Source organism: Canis lupus, chromosome 20 (assembly GCF_048164855.1).
Source record: "Canis lupus baileyi chromosome 20, mCanLup2.hap1, whole genome shotgun sequence".
NCBI lineage: Eukaryota > Metazoa > Chordata > Mammalia > Carnivora > Canidae > Canis > Canis lupus.
In genome coordinates, this window is record NC_132857.1 from 23,822,861 (window position 1) to 23,841,915 (window position 19,055).

Consider the following 19,055-nt stretch of genomic DNA (forward strand, 5'->3'; position numbering starts at 1 on the left):
GTATTGATGTTATTTTCTTATTCTAGTTAGCTTACTTTAATAATATCACTTAATATTTTCTTTGCTTTTATACTAAGTTTCTGAGTTGTTCATGTACAATGAATGTATCTGTGTTGTGATTTCCTAGTTTCTTCATGGAATGTACTATTTTATTTCTGGATATCTGATCATATTTAAATGCCTTAAACTTTCCTGGTCAAAGAGTAACTTCTTTTCTCTTTAATATTCTGCAGAGGAATTAAGCAGATTCTTACAGGTTGAAATGTTTAAATATGTCTTCAGAACACTCATGGGAGAAACAGTAGCTCTGTCACATTTTTAGCAACAAAACACTTAAAAGAATAGCTGTCCAACAAAACTAAACCTGCTTGTGAAGTCCACTAGAGTTGATCCCATCCTAAATTACTTGGCTACATTAGTACATTCGTATAAAAAAGAGCAAAACATAACAAGAAGGTAAGATAGCTGTGTCTGAAACGCATGAGGTACTGATATATATTAACAGACATCAGTTTCTTTTCTTTTTTTTACAATAAATTTATTTTTTATTGGTGTTCAATTTCTAACTTGTGCTTTCAAATTATGAAAGGGAATTTGAGATGCTTTCTATCTCGTTTTTGGAAAATTTAGGATAATTTTAGAATAGGTTAGATTTAGAATAGGGTTTTTTTCTTAGTTTGAAGAAATAGTTGAAAAAGTAAATAGGAATTGTGTGCCATGGCCCCTCCTCCATCCACTGGGTCTCAGAAACAGCGTTCTGCTCTTCCTCTTGGCTTACGGAAACCAAGTTTCTGTACTTGTGCTGCTAGGTGGACACTGTGGGTGGACAGGGAGGGACAGAAGGAACAGAATACACAGACTTCTCTTTCCATTTCAGTTTTCTATCATCAATCAGCTATGAATGACCAAGCCTTGTTTCTGCCCACTTGCAGCCCCCTGAAATGAGGCTGTAAGAGAACACCCCCTCCACCCCCCGGCAACATTCACAAATTGATAGCTTCTGGGTCACATTAGAATGTTTTAATTTTTTTAAATTCAACTTTGCTTTTTTTGTTCTTTGCTTGTTTTAAAGTAAACTTTGTATTCAAGTACTCGTCATACTTGAATACAGAATGATACACAAATCAAGATGCATTATATTAATTGGAACTGATCACATCATGGGGAAATCGGCTGGGGCCTGAGTGGCAGTTATAAATTCCAACTGCTTGAGTCCTTGATGAACATTGGTTTACTGAAAGGTGTTAGGACCAGGTTTTGCCAAATTCTAGAACTATTCTCAGATTGTCTTATGTGCCTTTATTCTGTAATTACATTGAGGCTGCTTCAGATCTTTATTACTCCAGTAATATAAAATTGTATAGTCACAGAATCTCCCAGTTACTATTTCCTGCAAATTAATTGGCTACCTTCAAAGGCTGATGAACAAGATACCTCTTAATGATTGTAGTATTGAGTATTGTGTGACTACTGAGTATAGCTCCTGCACCCCTCCCCACTTCTTTCTAATGCTGATTTTCATTCAGGTAATTTAATCTTTCACATGACCATATGCTTTCCTAATCCAATTACGGTAATTTCTTTTAAAATTGTATTTAAGTTCTACTTAACATACATTTGCAATATTGGTTTCAGGAGTAGAATTCAGTAATTCATCACTTACATACAACACCCAGTGCTCATCCTGACAAGTGTCCTCACCACCCATCTAGCCCATCCCCGCTCATCTCCCTCCAGCAGCCCTCAGTTTGTTCTCTGTCGTTAGGTCTCTTATGGTTTGTTTCATTCTCTCTTTTTCCCCCCTTTTCCCCCCTTTCCCATATGTTCATCTGTTTTGTTTCTTAAATTCCACATATGAGTGTGAAATCATATAGTATTTGTCTTTTTCTTACTGACTTATTTCACTTAGTGTAATGTGCTCTAGCTCCATCCACATTGTTGCAAATGGCAAGATTTCATTCTGAGTAATACTCCATTGTACATAAAAGAATGCATATTCTACTTTGGGATGAAATGTCCTGAATATACCTGTTAAGTGCATCCAGTCGAGTGTATCATTCAAACACTTGTTACTGTCTTTGTTTTAAAATCTAGTTTGATATAAGTTTGGCAACCCTGGCTTTGTTTTGCCATCCATTAGCATGATAAGTGGTGCTCCATCTCCTTAGTTTCAATATCAGGGTGTCTTTAGGTCTAAAATGAGTCTCTTGTAGGTAGCATATAGATGTGCCTTTTTTTTTAAAAAAAAATCTATTCTGATACCCTATGTCTTTTGATTGGAAATTTAGTTCACGTGATCCCTGGGTGGCGCAGCGGTTTGGCGCCTGCCTTTGGCCCAGGGCGCGATCCTGGAGACCCGGGATCGAATCCCACGTCGGGCTCCCGGTGCATGGAGCCTGCTTCTCCCTCTGCCTGTGTCTCTGCCTCTCTCTCTCTCTGTGACTATCATAAATAAATAAATAAATAAAGGAAATTTAGTTCATATACATTCAGATTGCTTATTGAAAGATATGAATTTCATGCCACTGTGTTACCTATAAAGTTGGTGTTTCTGGTGATGTTCCTTTCTAGTCTTTGTTGCTTTTTTTAAAAAAAAGATTATTTATTTATTCAGAGAGAGAGAGAGAGAGAGGAGGCAGGCAGAGAGGCAGAGACACAGGCAGAGGGAGAAGCAGACTCCATGCAGGGAGCCTGACATGGGACTCGATCCTGGATCTCCAGGATCACACCCTGGGCTGCAGGCAGTGCTAAACTGCTGGGCCACTGGGGCTGCCCGTCTTTGTTACTTTTGATCTTTTTTCTCCACTCAGTTCCTCTTAATATTTCTTGCAGGGCTGGCTTAGTGGTCTATGAACTCCTTTAGTTTTTGTTTGTCTGGGATACTCTTTATCTCTCTTCCTATTCTGAATGACAGCCTTGCAGGATAAAATATTCTTGGCTGCATATTTTCCCCATTCAGCACAATTATGGTAATCTCATTGTTCTTGGCTGCTCATATTTTAGAAACAGGTATGATGCATTTCTGGTCAATGAGCTATGAAGTGGAATATTCTGGGAGTTCAGGGAAAAACTTTATCATAATTAAAGAGACACAAAAAGACAGCATTTTTACTGGGTATCTTTTTGTCACATATGGTGTAAGGTAGTTAACATAAGGATAAGCCTATATCCTGAATAATGCAATATAGAAAAATGGAAAGATCCTTGATGATGTTGTTGAGGCACTGAATTAAGCAACCCTGTAGCTACCTAACCGCAGAATTTCTTGTATGAAATGATCAATTTCTTAAGATGTCAGCTAGTTAGGCCAGGATTTTCTGTTTCTTGTAGCTGAAATCTTCCTAATGAATACACTATGGGAACCATTTCATTACTGAATAATTTACAATTATAAGATTTATCAGATTATGTAGAAAGGTTTTTATCTCAGCCTGTCTTGCAGAATAAATTATCCTAGAAAGGAGAGGGAAAATTGGATGATGGTAGAAAGATAAAACAGAGTAAGGTTAAACAACAAAAAAGATGTGATGGTAGCCGAGACCAGGAGTCAGAATGTATTCTAACACATTCATTTAGATTAAAATGTTATATATATCCTAAGTCTATAGGTATATGTAAATGTTTCCTCTAAGATTGTGCAGATAGTTCATATAGTTTGTGCTTCTGATGAATCTCGAGTACTTTCATGTTTCTTAAATTGCTAAACCTAAATTATTAATCTTGTGTTTACTCAACAAAGTCCTCTTATCTACCATTTATTGAGCTTAGCTTCAATAAACTTTGAACATAAATTAAAGGTTTCTGTGAACTAAGCTGCTCTTCTGAAACTGATTTTTGATCTCAGTATAAGCAGGAACAAAGAATACTGGCTTAAATAAAAGGCAGGTAGGGATCCCCTCCTCTAGCCATCTCCCACCAATGTGTCCCAGAGCCCTGAGAGTGGGACAAAGCTCTTTTTTTCTGGAGGGAGAACCCTCTCTGGCAGTTCCTTCTCAGTTGCTTGTGATCTACTAGCCTCTGGAAGGGGAAGGGCAAGGGCAAGATGTGCAGACTTCCTATGTTACTTTCCATACTTGTACTACTTGAAGGGCCAAGGAGAAGGGTATTGTGGATCAAATAGACACAAATCCTGACTATATATTTAGAAATGCTCAGCATAGTTGGTTTGAATTTAGAGACAAAGAGTTTTTCATTGTGATCAGGTTCCTATTCCGTTGGAGGCAGGTATCTTATCTGTCCACCTGTCTGTCTATCCACCTATAGCTTCCTAGTTCAGCCTCTCTGGTATGTTCTAATCTGCCAATGAAAAGGAAACAGTTACACCATCACATCATTTGATAGGAACTTTATATTACAAGTTAGAAGTCATAAAGGAGGAACAGAAATATTTTTTAGGATAAGTTAGATAAGTAGAAGATAACTTCTCTAAAGTCACATGTGCCAGAAAATATACATAGGTGTTTAGAGTCCTGGGGAGAGTATGGGAGGAGAGGTAACCTGTTGGCTAAACAGTGATGTGGCATTAGCCTAGACCAAGACTGCTGACTCTGATCTACAGGCCAGATCCTACCTGCTGCCTGGTTTGTGTTTTTTTAATGATTTTATTTATTTGTTTGTTTGTTTGTTTGTTTGTTTATTTATTCTTGAGAGACATAGAGAGAGAGAGGCAGAGACACAGGCAGAGAAAGAAGCAGGCCCCATGCAGGGAGCCTGATGTGGGACTCGATCCAGGGTCTCCAGGACCATACCCCAGGCTGAAGGTGGCACTAAACCGCTGAGCCACCCGGGCTGCCCTGCTGCCTGCTTTTGTATGGTACACAAGCGAAGGGAAGGGTTCAAAATTTTTAAATGGTTGAAAAAAAATTAAAAGAATATTTTGTGATACATGAAAATTGTATAAAATTGAAACTTTAGGTTCCATACATGGTTTTGTTGGCGTGGAACCGTGCGCATTTATTTACATATTTTTTTCTGGCTGCTTTTGAGATAGGAAGGCAGATTTGAACAGATATTATAGTCCTGCAACAAAGGTTAAATATTTACTGTCTAGCCCTTTACAGAAAGTTTGTTAACCTCTGACCTAGACCACTGCTTCTCAACCCTTAATGTTAGTAAATCATTTGGAGATTTTGTGAAAATATATAGTTTCTGATTCGGTAGGTCAAGGGAGCCTACGTGTCTGTATTTCTTTTTTTTTAGATTTTGTTTATTTGTACATGAGAGACACACAAAGAGAGGCAGAGACACAGGCAGCGGGAGAAGCAGGCTCCATGCAGGGAGCCTGATGTGGGAATTGATCCCCAGCTTCCAGGATCACGCCCTAGGTGGAAGGCAGATGCTAAACCACTGAGCCACCCAGGGATCCCAGTGTCTGTATTTCTAATGAGGTAAGGACCGCATAGTAAGTGGCGAAGCTCTAGTGCAGGACTAACACACTTATTGTTTAAAGAGCCAAGTAATAAATGGTTCACAGTCTGCAGCTTATTCAGTCCTTTTGTTACAACTATGTACATCTGCTGGGTAACATAGACATAGACAACATATAAAAGAGCAGGAGGGGCTGTGTTCCAATAAACATTTGCAGAAGTAGGCTTTGAGCTGGAATTGGCACGAAGATTTACTTTAGCATTCACTGGCCTCAGCTGTTTAGTGTGGGTGTCCGTTAAGTAATAGACACAGTCCTACCCTCAACTTGCTTACTAGATTTATAACATATTCCAGTAATGATGATAAAGACAGCAGTTAACTTGTATTGGGTAATTATCATATGCCAGGCTCTATGTGAAGCACTATGAGCCATCTCTTATTTAATTACCACAACAAATCCTAGGAAGCAGATACCATCATTATCCTTGCTTACAGATGAGAATACTGAGCTTCAGAGAAAAAAAAAAAAAAACTAAAAGCTGCCAACAGCAAATCAGTGATGGGCCTAGGGTAAGGCATAACTCATGATTATTGAATGACTGTTGAATTATTAGATGACTGGATCAAATCTGTGCATTCATAGGAGTTCCAGAAGCTGGAAAACCAGACTGTGACTATACTGGCTTCCTTCATTGTGAGGCCTGGATCTAAAGAACCTGAACAGTGAAAGATAAGACATCTATTTAGAGGCAACATTGAAGGTAGGTGTCAGAAACTGGATTTGAGTCATGCCAGAGCATTCTTTTTCATGAAAGACTTATTTAGTACCTTCACTGCATGTTTTTGAAGTTAAGGCTCATAGAGATCTCAGAAAGCACATTTTTCATAGTTTTGGGATTTTCCATGCTCCAAAATTGAAATCGCTTTACTTTATAATAACATGTTATTTTAGGCACCAAATAAGTATGGCATTTTGCCTTCCTTGTGTACTTTGGATTTTTTTATATAAATTTATTTTTTATTGGTGTTCAATTTGCAAACATATAGAATAACACCCAGTGCTCATCCCATCAAGTGCCCCCCTCAGTGCCTGTCACTGAGTCACCCCCACCCCCTGCCCACCTCACCTTCCACCCCCCCCAGTTTGTTTCCCAGAGTCTCTCATATTCTGTCTCCCTTTCTGATATTTCCCACTCATTTTTTCTCCTTTCCCCTTTATTCCCTTTCACTATTTTTTATATTCCCCAAATGAATGAGACCATATAATGTTTGTCCTCCTATTGACTTATTTCAATCATACAATAAATGTCCCTTCTAACCACAGTGACTGAAATTAAATTTCTCCTTCCAAATTCTATATTTTTTTCCTTCCTTCTTAGCTGCAATTACTAACATAGAGAGTAGACCTTGATTCTGGCCTAAATATAAGATTACTTTTATCTGTCTTTACACTGTTATTTCCATGTAAATGAATGTTTTTAGGTAAGATGCCTATCAGTGTAACTACATTATAATAAATTAATAGGTCCCTGAGAGAAAACATGTTGTTAATAAAAATGCTTTGGAAAAAACTTTCTGGAGTCTCAGACACAATGTCCTTGGACTATAGATATCATATAAAGATGAATAAGTATGCCATTTTTTATAAATCACCTGTTGAAAAACTTTTATGTCATTGCTTTGATGAATAATAATAGGTTCCATTTTATAAGCAGTGTAGGTACAGGGCAAGGAGGAATATGTCAACATTTTCTAAGTCTTAAGTATCAGTCTTGATATGCCTAGGTGGCTCAGTGGTTTGGCGCCTGCCTTCGGCCCAGGGCAAGATCCTGGAGACCCAGGATTGAGTCCCACATCGGGCTCCCTGCATGGAGCCTTCTTCTCCTTCTGCCTGTGTCTCTGCCTCTTTCTCTCTCTCTCAGTGTCTCTCTGAGGCAGAGACACAGGCAGAGGGAGAAGCAGGGTCCATGCAGGGAGCCCAATGCGGGACTCAATCCTGGGTCACCAGGATCATGTCTTGGGCCAAAGGCAGATACTCAACCACTGAGCCACCTGGGGATCCCATGAATAAAAAAAATCTTAAAAGAAAAAGAATCAATAACCTTAATTTTTTAGGTGGGGAAGGAAGTTAAATATGACACTTAAATAGGAAATCACATACTTACAGATTCTTAAAGCCAGAATTTAGGATGTTCTAATCTAGCCATCTCTGTACACTCCTATTTTTCTATGTAAGTCCCAATTGATTAAGTAAAATTGTTAAAGTCATTTGCTTCTTTAACACAAATATGTTAGTTTTTCCCCCTGAATCTGGGAATATGTATTGGTTTCCTAGGGCTGTTATAATGAAGTACCATAAGCTGGTGGCTTAAAACAACAGAAATTTATTATCTTGCAATTCTGTAGTTTAGAAGTCTGAAATCAATGTATTGGTAGGGCCACAGTCCTTCTGAAGGATCTGGGGCAGAATTCTTTGCCTCTTCATAGGTTCTGATGAAGGCCAGCAATTCTTAGCACTCTTTGGCTTGAGATATATATCACTCCGATCTCTGCCTCTGGCTTCATATGGTGTTTGTGACTCTGTCTTCACGTTGCTGTCTTCTTAAAAGGGTATCATTTGTTTTGGATTAGGGCTCCACTCTACTCCAGTATGATCTTAACTAATGATATCTGCAACAACTCTGTTTTCAAATAGGTCACATTTTGAGGTACTGGGTATTAGGACTTTACTATATCTTTCTTGGGTGAGGGATGGTACAGTTTACCCATAACAGAATACGGGGATGTAAAGATATTGTTTTCCATGCAGATCTTACAGTATAGGAAGAACACATATATGTAGATTTATGAAGATGCAGGTTGTAATATACAATATTCACAAAATGCTGTAAGTGTATTGTAGTGGGGAAAGCTACCTTTTCCCAAGTGAAATGGTAAGGGAAGGCTTTCAAAGGCAGGTGCCATTTGAACTAATCTTTGAGGGACATATAGGAGTTCATTGAGAAAAGGATACCAGATGGGAGGACACATCAGCCAGAAAGCTTTGGGTAAAGGCATGGATTAAGTGTTTGTTTGCTGTGATTATTACTAGCTGCTATTTATTTGTTTATTTATTTATTTATTTAATAATAAATTTATTTTTTATTGGTGTTCAATTTGCCAACATACAGAGTAACACCCAGTGCTCATCCCATCAAGTGCCCCCCTCAGTGCCCGCCACCCACTCACCCCCACCCCCCGTCCTCATCCCCCTCCACCACCCCTAGTTCATTTCCCAGAGTTAGGAGTATTCATGTTCTGTGCTACTCTTTATTTAATATTAGTGTGTGTCATTTAATTAACAACAACCTTTTGATCCCAATTGTACAGATGGGAAAACTGAAATTTCAAAAAATTAAGTATTTGGTCTCACGCTAACACATCTTGAAGGTAGTACTATTGAGATTAGAACCCAGGGAGCCTGATTACATAGTCTATAATTTGCCATTGTGATGAAAACTACAGTTTAGGATATTTGGGAGCGCATATGGATAGTTAGACATAAGGCCAAAGAGATAGGTTAGAGACAAATTGTGAAGAGGTTGGTTTATCCATTGATTTGCTTAACAGAAAATTGTTGACTTATTAAAGTTTGAACTTTAAGGGCTATTGACATTTGAACAGTTTCCAAAGCTGTAAGGACAGGTGTCAAATGGCCACATTCCTATGGAGTGTAGGGTAGTTTGGAGGCCCAGAGGCTAGAGAGGAGGTTACTGTCATGGACCATTTTAGAATTAATGAAGGTTGGAACTAAACAAGACAATGGAACCGGAGGGGCAATAAAGTCAGAGATACTTGTAAGTCAAGGTCAGTGAGGTGTTGAACCTAAATCATTGCCTCTGTTGTGTGGCCATTCCTGATCCATTGGCTCAAGTGCTGAAAGTAGAGCTGTCTCAACTAATGTGGTTAAACACAATAATTTTAATTCATAACCCTAGCTTAGGAAGAGTCTAGTATGTGCAAATGTGATGGTTGTATTAGTACACATATAAATGATTATATTATAGAAGATATAAAAATGTCTTTAAAATTCCAAAGACTGAGTTAACATATTTTAAAACAAACTACATAAAAGTGGCAGAAAATATTTTTCCATGTGCTCTGATGCAAACTCATCTATCTGTATTTTTTAAAAATATTTTATCTATTTATTCATGAGAGATTCATAGAAAGAGGCAGAGACATAGGCAGAGGGAGAAGCAGGCTCCCTATGGGGAACCTGATGCAGAACTCCATCCTAGGACCCCAGGATCATTACCTGATCCAAAGTCAGACACTCAACTACTGAGCCACCCAGATATCCCTCATCTATTTGTATTAAGTTGTAACTCCATTAGGTTAAATTCATTCAAGTGTTATTGGAGGTATAGCCACACTTCTACAGCTCAGCTTATTCAACTAAAGCCTGGTTATTGTAAAAAATATATTATTTCTTAAAAATAGCTTAATTGATTACTGGGTTAAAATAATAACATTTTGTATTAATTTGAAAGCAAGGCATTATTTAAGAGTCCCAAGTTGTCTTTGTGTGGGACAGAGGAAACCAAAACTGTGTCTCCCTGTTACTTATGGCCCTCATGAGAAAAGCTGCCCAAACAATCATAAATATCCAGCAGGATATTTATGGTATTTCCTAAAAAGATATCAATTACTGGAGGAAAGTTAATTAAAACAAGCTGCATTTCTCTTAAGTGAATTTTCTCTTATTTTGAGGAATTATTTTATGCAGGTATCTGGTGCCACCACAGATGGTGCATTGTGACTTGCTCATCTTTAGTGACTTTTGGCTTATCTGTGTGTACTTGGCTGCTTTCCCCAAGTGTTGGCCAAGGCCTTCTGATATAACTGCCATTAATCAGGCAAAAAGCAAATATAAACAATGTGAATCTTTTTCCACTTTTAGCCCATAAGTTAAAAGTATAAAGTCATAAATTTGGGGAAAATTAGACATAAACTGATGTGTTTATATACATGCTATATCTCACTAAATGAAAATCTAGGCTAGAAATTTTTTTTAAAAAAAGAATTCTTTTGAATTGATTGTATCTTGCACAGTGAAAGCTGAAGTGACCTGAAAATGGCCTACATTCTTTCCCTAGTGTTCTTGTAGGCACCTGAACACCCCAAAAAAACAAACCCTAGATTGTGTGGAAATATTATGTCTTCTTGTGGTTGATTTTCAACTTGATACTTTGCATCATTGCAAGATTAAAAAATTTCCTGGAATGTTGATTTAGAATATTGAGGCACTAAATTAGAATTCAGTTTTAAGATTTGAAACACACAGTGCAATTAAGGGGTTTAAAATTCTTGTACTTCATCTCTTGTAAGAGACCATTCTTTTATAAATTAGGGTGTTTTGTAAAATAGCAGCCAAAGGACAGGGAGATGGAAAAGGAAAATAGAAAAACAGGAAGAATTATCCTTCTTTGTTCCGTTCAAAAACACACCCAAGAGGAATATTAAGTATAAATAGTGAGGGAAAAATTGACAGTGCCAACTTACTAGCATTGATTAAGCAGTTCAAATGTGTTAATATAGTGATTTTCAGATTACTGATAAAATATGTAACACAACAGGAGGAAAAAACCCACAACCGTATTCTCAGTATCCAAACTATTGCTGCCAACATGAAGAAAGACTGTGTGTCATATAATATTCTGCTGGACTTAACTGTTGTTTAGGTCTGTGGGGATATATTGATACCTAGAACTATATGCCAGCATGTGAAGGTAAGATCAACTGTGAAGGGCTTCTTCCTTTGCTTAATAAAACTCCTGGAATCTAACAGGGAACAAACCTGGAATCAGATAACTATGTGAGATTTGCAATGCCTTTTTCATAGTGAAGAATCCAAACACATCCAGAGAGTGATTATATAAATATGCAGTTCATATAGATATATGGTCTACCTAGAGTTTCCTAGCAGTTTAAAAATGGTTCCGTAGATAAGAGGGATAGACCTAGAGTCTAGGACTAGAGCTAAAGCTGGAGCTGGAGTGCTTTCCAAGACCACCACCAGTTCTTCCATCCCTGGGAAAAAGGACAGAAAGGGGTGGTTCTGCTTGGCGCATTCAGAGATTTACTTGATTAGGATTCAGTCTGGACTAGACCACCTCATACTTTGAAACTCTGAAGTTCTAGTGTTATAATACGTGGCCTCAAATTATTCAGAATCAATGGGACATGGTCAGGGAACCCTTGCATTTCTGTCCTTCCTGGTCACCTGCTGTTCACTGTAGAGAGAATTCAGCATTTGCCCAGTTGCCCTCCCAGACAAGAAAAAGTGGTGGACACAGCCAGATCCACACCAACCAGCTTATATCCTATTCTTATGGATTCTTTTTTTTTTAATTTTTTAAATTTTTATTTATTTATGATAGTTACAGAGAGAGAGAGAGGCAGAGACACAGGCAGAGGGAGAAGCATGCTCCATGCACCAGGAGCTCGATGTGGGATTCGATCCCGGGTCTCCAGGATCGCGCCCTGGGCCAAAGGCAGCCACCAAACCACTGCGCCACCCAGGGATCCCTATTCTTATGGATTCTTAAATGATGACACATTGATCAAGTTCATGAATATCACTGTTGCACGGAAACATCAATATCTCTGATATCTGGTATGTTCTAAGAAAAAACATTGTCATTTTACTTTTCAGAGTTAAAGTCACTGAAGTAGGATTTTAATAAAGAAAATTAATACTGTTATAATGTCTACATTATACAGTTTTACAAAGATATTTGATTTCTTTAATACAAATTTAGAGAAAATCTGTAAGTAATGGTGATGATGTGAATCAAAGAGGTAACAGTTCAGCGATCTGGAGGGCTTGCCCTGCCTGAACTAGAAGTCTGTTCTTTTTCCTTTTTAAGATTCTATTTATTTATTCATGAGAGATAGAGAGGGAGAGACATAGGCAGAGGGAGAAGCAGGCTCCCTATGGGGAGCCCAATGTGGGACTCAATCCCAGGACCCTGGATCATGACCTGAGCCATTGAGCCACCAAGCTGCCCCTGGAAGACTTTGTTCTTATGTGTCGTATGGATTGTAGACAAGTGATCTGGAGGGCTCGAGTCTGAATCTGCTGCCATAAATTTGGTAGTGAGTTTAGAATATTTGTTTAAAGCAGTTATTTCAAATGAGACAACATTTACAAAGAGATATTAGAACTGTGGTTAAAGTTTCTGGAAAAACCATGGGATAAGACAATTTAATGAACAGAATAAATAGTGGGGATTTGGGATGATCTTTTCGAATCGATAACAAGTGGCAGAGAAAAATGTGTTACCAATTTTCCAGCTATGTGGAATGAAACTGCGCTTTCTGGGATTCACATTTCATATCAGAATTGTTTAACTAGCAAAATGCTGAAATGATTAAATATAAAACCATGAAGTTAAAGCTCAAGAAAACTTTGGTCAGAGATGTTTCTGGAATGAGCCTTCAGCTTTCGTAGTTGTTTCTGTTCTGTTGGTCAGTGATGAAATGTGCTCTAATCAACCTACTAAATTATCCACAAAGGAGGGTTTACTTTGGTGGTTTGAAGGTATCTCCTTTCAGAGCTGTGATGCACAGAGCAGCACATCCCTTAACAGCTCATTTCCTCAGGGATACTAAGCAAGAGCCACACCCAGGAAAAGAGAAAAGTTTAAGATCTCTTCCCTTACTGTGAACCCTTTCCATGTTTAAACACAGATGACTCTCTTATTTGCAGTCTGGCTAAACTGAACACTGCCACAAAGGCGCTAAATACTTCCTATGCAGAGACCCAGGGTCCATTTTTCACCAGGAAAATAAAGAGCTGTATTTACCAGCATTGTGCTTTGCCCAGATGTGAAACTGAAGCCAAAATGAATGAAACAACTTTATTTTTCCTATGACAATTTAGATGGAGAACACTGTAATAAGTTGATGTACAAACAGTATTAATATGTGTTGGTTGCCTATTAGAAACTGCCAAGAGTTCAGGTCTTATTTAGTAAAGCATGGTGTTGCTTTAGGTCTCAACCTGGTCCTTCCTCTGTCTTGGAAGTCCTCCCTGGCCGGCACAGTTACCCAATAATGTTGGGCCTGGGAAGCTGTCTCCCCCTAAGGTCTTTTTGCATTTTAATTGGTGTTTATTCTAATTTCTATTGATTTGAGCATTGCCTTCTGATTTTTTGTCTTACTTCAGCAGAGTAATGTCAAATGACTATGTAAATATACATATTTCATTTATATAGTTACTTATAAAATAATGTGTTCTTCAGATGTCAAATTGCTGTATCAGCAGAGTTAACTCCTCAGAACAGGTGGGACAGCAGGAAGAGACTAGAGTGAATGGAGAAATTCACTAACTTACTGTGTCTGAGTAAAATGAATATATATCTTTGAAGGACATCATTTCCAACTTTAAAATAAAAACAGAGAAGCCAAATCTAATGTGATTTGACTGGCCCATATTTTTTAAGTTTAGTAGTACCAATTCCTTAAATTTTGAATTTATTAATACAAAAAATAAACATAACATATTTTAGAAGGCATTTTGGTCAAAGTTGTATTATATAATAGGCTTTATTTTCCTTGGCATATTATGAAAAAGTCAAAGAATAGCTCTGACCAACGGTGTACTTATACTTACTGGTAAATATTTATTAACTAGCTCTGGAGATGGGGTTAGAGAAGTCCTGATTCATAGCATTTGACAATTAACATGATGTAAATACTCCTACATGGGGCCAGTTTCAGACTACCCCTGGGATGTCAATTGGCTTGAAAACCTCTTGAAGTTTAATAATTAATTCTTACAATGCATAATAAGTCCACTCCAGCATATTGGCCAAGGATGAATATATACAAACCTTAAAATGATCTTCACAACTTAAGGGTTTGTCAAATCAGTTATCTAATGTGGACATGGAACCTCAAATATTCTGTCTTATGATCCTCCAAATACCTCTAGAAAAAAATAAAAACATAATAGGGATAAGAATGGGAAAATTCTACTATATTTGCTCTATTTAGAATCTTACACCAAATATATTGGAAAAGTGTATTAAATGGAATGAATAGTTCCTTAAGCCTTTGAGATAAATAAATGTGTCTCTAAAAATAAAGATTTTAGTATTACTTGTAGCATGTTGTTGGAAGTATAGTATCAATAAATGGCCATGAATTAATGATTTACTGCCAGTCATGAAACCTTTTCCTTATATTACTTTTTAATTTATATTCTTGCATTGTGTCTTCTTTGGTATCCCTTTTCCCTCAAATCAGTTTCTATGCATCAGTGCCAATTTATTTCACCAAAACAAATATCCCTACAAAAGCTTTTTATCGTTTTCTTATAAATTTATTTTTATTGGTGTTCAATTTGCTAACATATAGAATACCACCCAGTGCTCATCCCATCAAGTGCGCCCCTTAGTGCCCGTCACCCAGTCACCCCTACCCTCCGCCCACCTCACCTTCCACCACCCCTAGTTGGTTTCCCCCCCAAAAAAAAAATACTTTTATTGAATTCTGTCTTTATTTTACATGATACTGGAAGCAATTTGGGGGTAGTTTTAAGATGTGAGGGCGAAAAAATTGTACTTAAAATAATTATTTATTTTCCCTTAAAGTTCGAATGAATTTTTCGAACATACATTTCTGTATAGAGTATCAGTTATGAAAATTTGTTCCAGGTCTTAGATAATATTATACATTTGTATGCAATTTTGCTATGTAAACATTTTATTTTTTTATTTTTTATTTTTTCAATACATTAATTTATTATTGGTGTTCAATTTACCAATATACAGAATAACACCCAGTTCTCATCCCGTCAAGTGTCCCCCTCAGTGCCCGTCACCCATTCACCCCCACCCCCCGCCCTCCTCCCCTCCCACCACCCCTAGTTCATTTCCCAGAGTTAGGAGTCTTTATGTTCTGTCCTCCTTTCTGATATTTCCCACACATTTCTTCTCCCTTCCCTTATATTCCCTTTCACTATTATTTATATTCCCCAAATGAATGAGACCATATAATGTTTGTCCTTTTCCGATTGACTTACTTCACTCAGCATAATACCATCCAGTTCTATCCACCTTGAAGCAAATGGTGGGTATTTGTCGTTTCTAATGGCTGAGGAATATTCCATTGTATACATAAACCACATATTTATCCATTCATCTTTCGATGGACACTGAGGCTCCTTCCACAGTTTGGCTATTGTGGACGTTGCTGCTAGAAACATCGGGGTGCAGGTGTCCCGGCGTTTCATTGCATCTGAATCTTTGGGGTAAATCCCCAACAGTGCAATTACTGAGTCATAGGGCAGGTCTATTTTTAACTCTTTGAAGAACCTCCACACAGTTTTCCAGAGTGTCTGCACCAGTTCACATTCCCACCAACAGTGTAAGAGGGTTCCCTTTCCTCCGCATCCTCTCCAACATTTGTGGTTTCCTGCCTTGTTAATTTTCCCCATTCTCACTGGTGTGAGGTGGGATCTCATTGTGGTTTTGATTTGTATTTCCCTGATGGCAAGTGATGCAGAGCATTTTCTCATGTGCATGTTGGCCATGTCTATGTCTTCCTCTGTGAGATTTCTGTTCATGTATTTTTGCCCATTTCATGATTGGATTATTTGTTTATTTGTTGTTGAGTTTAATAAGTTCTTTATAGATTTTGGAAACTAGCCCTTTATCTGATACGTCATTTGCAAATATCTTCTCCCATTCTGTAGGTTGTCTTTTAGTTTTGTTGACTGTATCCTTTGCTGTGCAAAAGCTTCTTATCTTGATGAAGTCCCAATAGTTCATTTTTGCTTTTGTTTCTTTTGTCTTCATGGATGTATCTTGCAAGAAGTTACTGTGGCCGAGTTCAAAAAGGGTGTTGCCTGTGTTCTCCTCTAGGATTTTGATGGAATCTTGTCTCACATTTAGATCTTTCATCCATTTTGAGTTTATCTTTGTGTATGGTGAAAGAGAGTGGTCTAGTTTCATTCTTCTGCATGTGGATGTCCAATTTTCCCAGCACCATTTATTGAAGAGACTGTCTTTCTTCCAATGGATAGTCTTTCCTCCTTTTTTTTAAAAAGATTTTATTTATTTATTCATAGAGACAGAGAGAGAGAGGGGCAGAGACACAGGCAGAGGGAGGAGCAGGCACCATACAGGGAGCCCAACACGGGACTCGATCCCGGGTCTCCAGGATCACGCCGTAGGCCACAGGTGGTGCTAAACCGCTGGGCCACCGGGGCTGCCCTCTTTCCTCCTTTATCGAATATTAGTTGACCATAAAGTTCAGGGTCCACTTCTGGGTTCTCTATTCTGTTCCATTGATCTATGTGTCTGTTTTTGTGCCAGTACCACACTGTCTTGATGACCACAGCTTTGTAGTACAACCTGAAATCTGGCATTGTGATGCCCCCAGATATGGTTTTCTTTTTTAAAATTCCCCTGGCTATTCGGGGTCTTTTCTGATTCCACACAAATCTTAAAATAGTTTGTTCTAACTCTCTGAAGAAAGTCCATGGTATTTTGATAGGGATTGCATTAAACATGTAATTGCCCTGGGTAACATTGACATTTTCACAATATTAATTCTGCCAATCCATGAGCATGGAATATTTCTCCATCTCTTTGTGTCTTCCTCAATTTCTTTCAGAAGTGTTCTATAGTTTTTAGGGTATAGATCCTTTACCTCTTTGGTTAGGTTTATTCCTAGGTATCTTATGCTTTTGGGTGCAATTGTAAATGGGATTGACTCCTTAATTTCTCTTTCTTCAGTCTCATTGTTAGTGTATAGAAATGCCATTGATTTCTGGGCATTGATTTTGTATCCTGCCACGCTACCAAATTGCTGTATGAGTTCTAGCAATCTTGTGGTGGAGGCTTTTGGGTTTTCTGTGTAGAGTATCATGTCATCAGCGAAGAGGGAGAGTTTGACTTCTTCTTTGCCAATTTGAATGCCTTTAATGTCTTTTTGTTGTCTGATTGCTGAGGCTAGGACTTCCAATACTATGTTGAATAGCAGTGGTGAGAGTGGACATCCCTGTCTTGTTCCTGATCTTAGGGGAAAGGCTCCCAGTGCTTCCCCATTGAGAATGATATTTGCTGTGGGCTTTTCGTAGATGGCTTTTAAGATGTCGAGGAAAGTTCCCTCTATCCCTACACTCTGAAGAGTTTTGATCAGGAATGGATGCTGTATTTTGTCAAATGCTTTCTCTGCATCTAACGAGAGGATCATATGGTTCTTGGTTTTTCTCTTGCTGATATGATGAATCACATTGATGGTTTTACGTGTAAACATTTTATGTTAATTATACATAATTAAATAATAAGACAAAGTAAAAAGAACAAAAGCTCTTTATCAGCTAGACTATTTACAGTGCTAAATGATTTTATTCCCCCCTCCTTCCCACCATTCTTTAAATTAAAAGAATTAGAAGGATGTTGCTAATCCTGTGCCAGAGTTTGGGAATTATATTGAAAATAACCTCTGAATAATCCCACCTTACCTGGAAATATTAATAATTTAGGAAAAAGAGACTTAGTTGTTTAATCTGCCAGAATGAAAAGTTACAAGTAAAAGCTTCTTAACTTTATTCATTCCTTTCAGCATCTCAGGCCTGGGACTAAGAAGATCTATGTTGATTAAATTCATTGCTGCTTGAGAATTTTTTTAATTGGCAGCTGATAAGGAGTGCTTTCAAATAAATTTATTCTAACGTGGTCCTTGGGTGTGATCTTTTCTTTTTAGGAATAGCCCAGAAATAGATTTACCAAATAACATAATCCAATAATCTTTACTGAGTTGTTATCTTTTTTAAAAAAGGGCTTATATGAGCACTGGGAGTTATATGCAACTGTGAATTATTAAAAACTACATCTGAAACTAATGATGTAGTATATATTGGCAAATTGAAGTTAAGTAAAAATACATAAATAGATAGATAGATAGACTGATATTTTTAATTTGCCTAGTCCTCTCTCATCTGTTCTCATTTGCTCAAATACAGGAGAAGCATAATGGCAATGCTCTAGTACAATGAAGAAGAAATGAGGTTCTAAAGAGAGTGATTGGATCAGAGAAAACTTAGAAAATGATATTTCTCTTTCCTTGGCTTTAAGAGATCTAGGTACTCAGATAGGTAAAGCAAGTAGAGGGTTTTGATTTTTTAAATTTTATTTTGTAAAGCCCTGGGGACTCTCCCTTTCCCAAGAACTTAAGGCTCTAGAAGGGTTGCTTTTAACCACACCATGCATGATAATTTTCCTTTCTGCCTCCTAGGAAATTATTAATCCATGCTCTTTCTAATCCTTCTGCATTGGCTATTTGTCAATTGGAATCATTGACAGGTCTCATTAGTGAGTAGATATTAAAATAACACATTTGTTTTAAAAAGGAAAAACAAACATATACATCTTACAGAGGTCACTAGTCACACAATGTACTGTTTGGAAATTTCCATTCACTTTTTCTATGTATATAAGATTAAACTCTGATTCTTTAGGGAACTGTTTTTCAAATTACCCTATTAAAATAAAGCACCTCTGTATCTGTAGCTACTTTGGTGGAAAAAAAAAAAGCTTTTGCCTCTTGGTGGATGTTAGAAGGAGATCATGATGTACCTACAATGTAAATTTGTTAAAAAGAAGGTAGGGTAAGCTGGCATACTAAACTAC

The 19,055-nt window shown here is 37.6% G+C and overlaps 1 protein-coding gene across 21 annotated transcripts in view; it reads left to right on the plus strand.

The window, feature by feature from the left end:
- The window catches only part of LOC140611765 (uncharacterized), a 138,148-nt gene that overhangs the window by 12,710 nt on the left and 106,383 nt on the right, over positions 1-19,055 (plus strand). For 7 of the 21 annotated variants that reach the window (XR_012012941.1, XR_012012940.1, XR_012012939.1 and 4 more), the window contains exon 3: positions 6,011-6,128. The exons of 6 other annotated variants lie outside the window; for them this stretch is intronic. Coding sequence is in view for 12 of the 15 variants with exons in the window: in XM_072788629.1 (XP_072644730.1) it covers positions 6,011-6,078 (68 nt within the window). In the remaining 3 variants the exon portion in view is untranslated. Of the gene's footprint in view, positions 1-233; positions 457-5,199; positions 5,388-6,010; positions 6,129-11,789; positions 15,247-19,055 lie in introns of those variants that run through there. 8 more of the 21 variants (XM_072788625.1, XM_072788622.1, XM_072788623.1 and 5 more) reach the window with 4 other exon arrangements.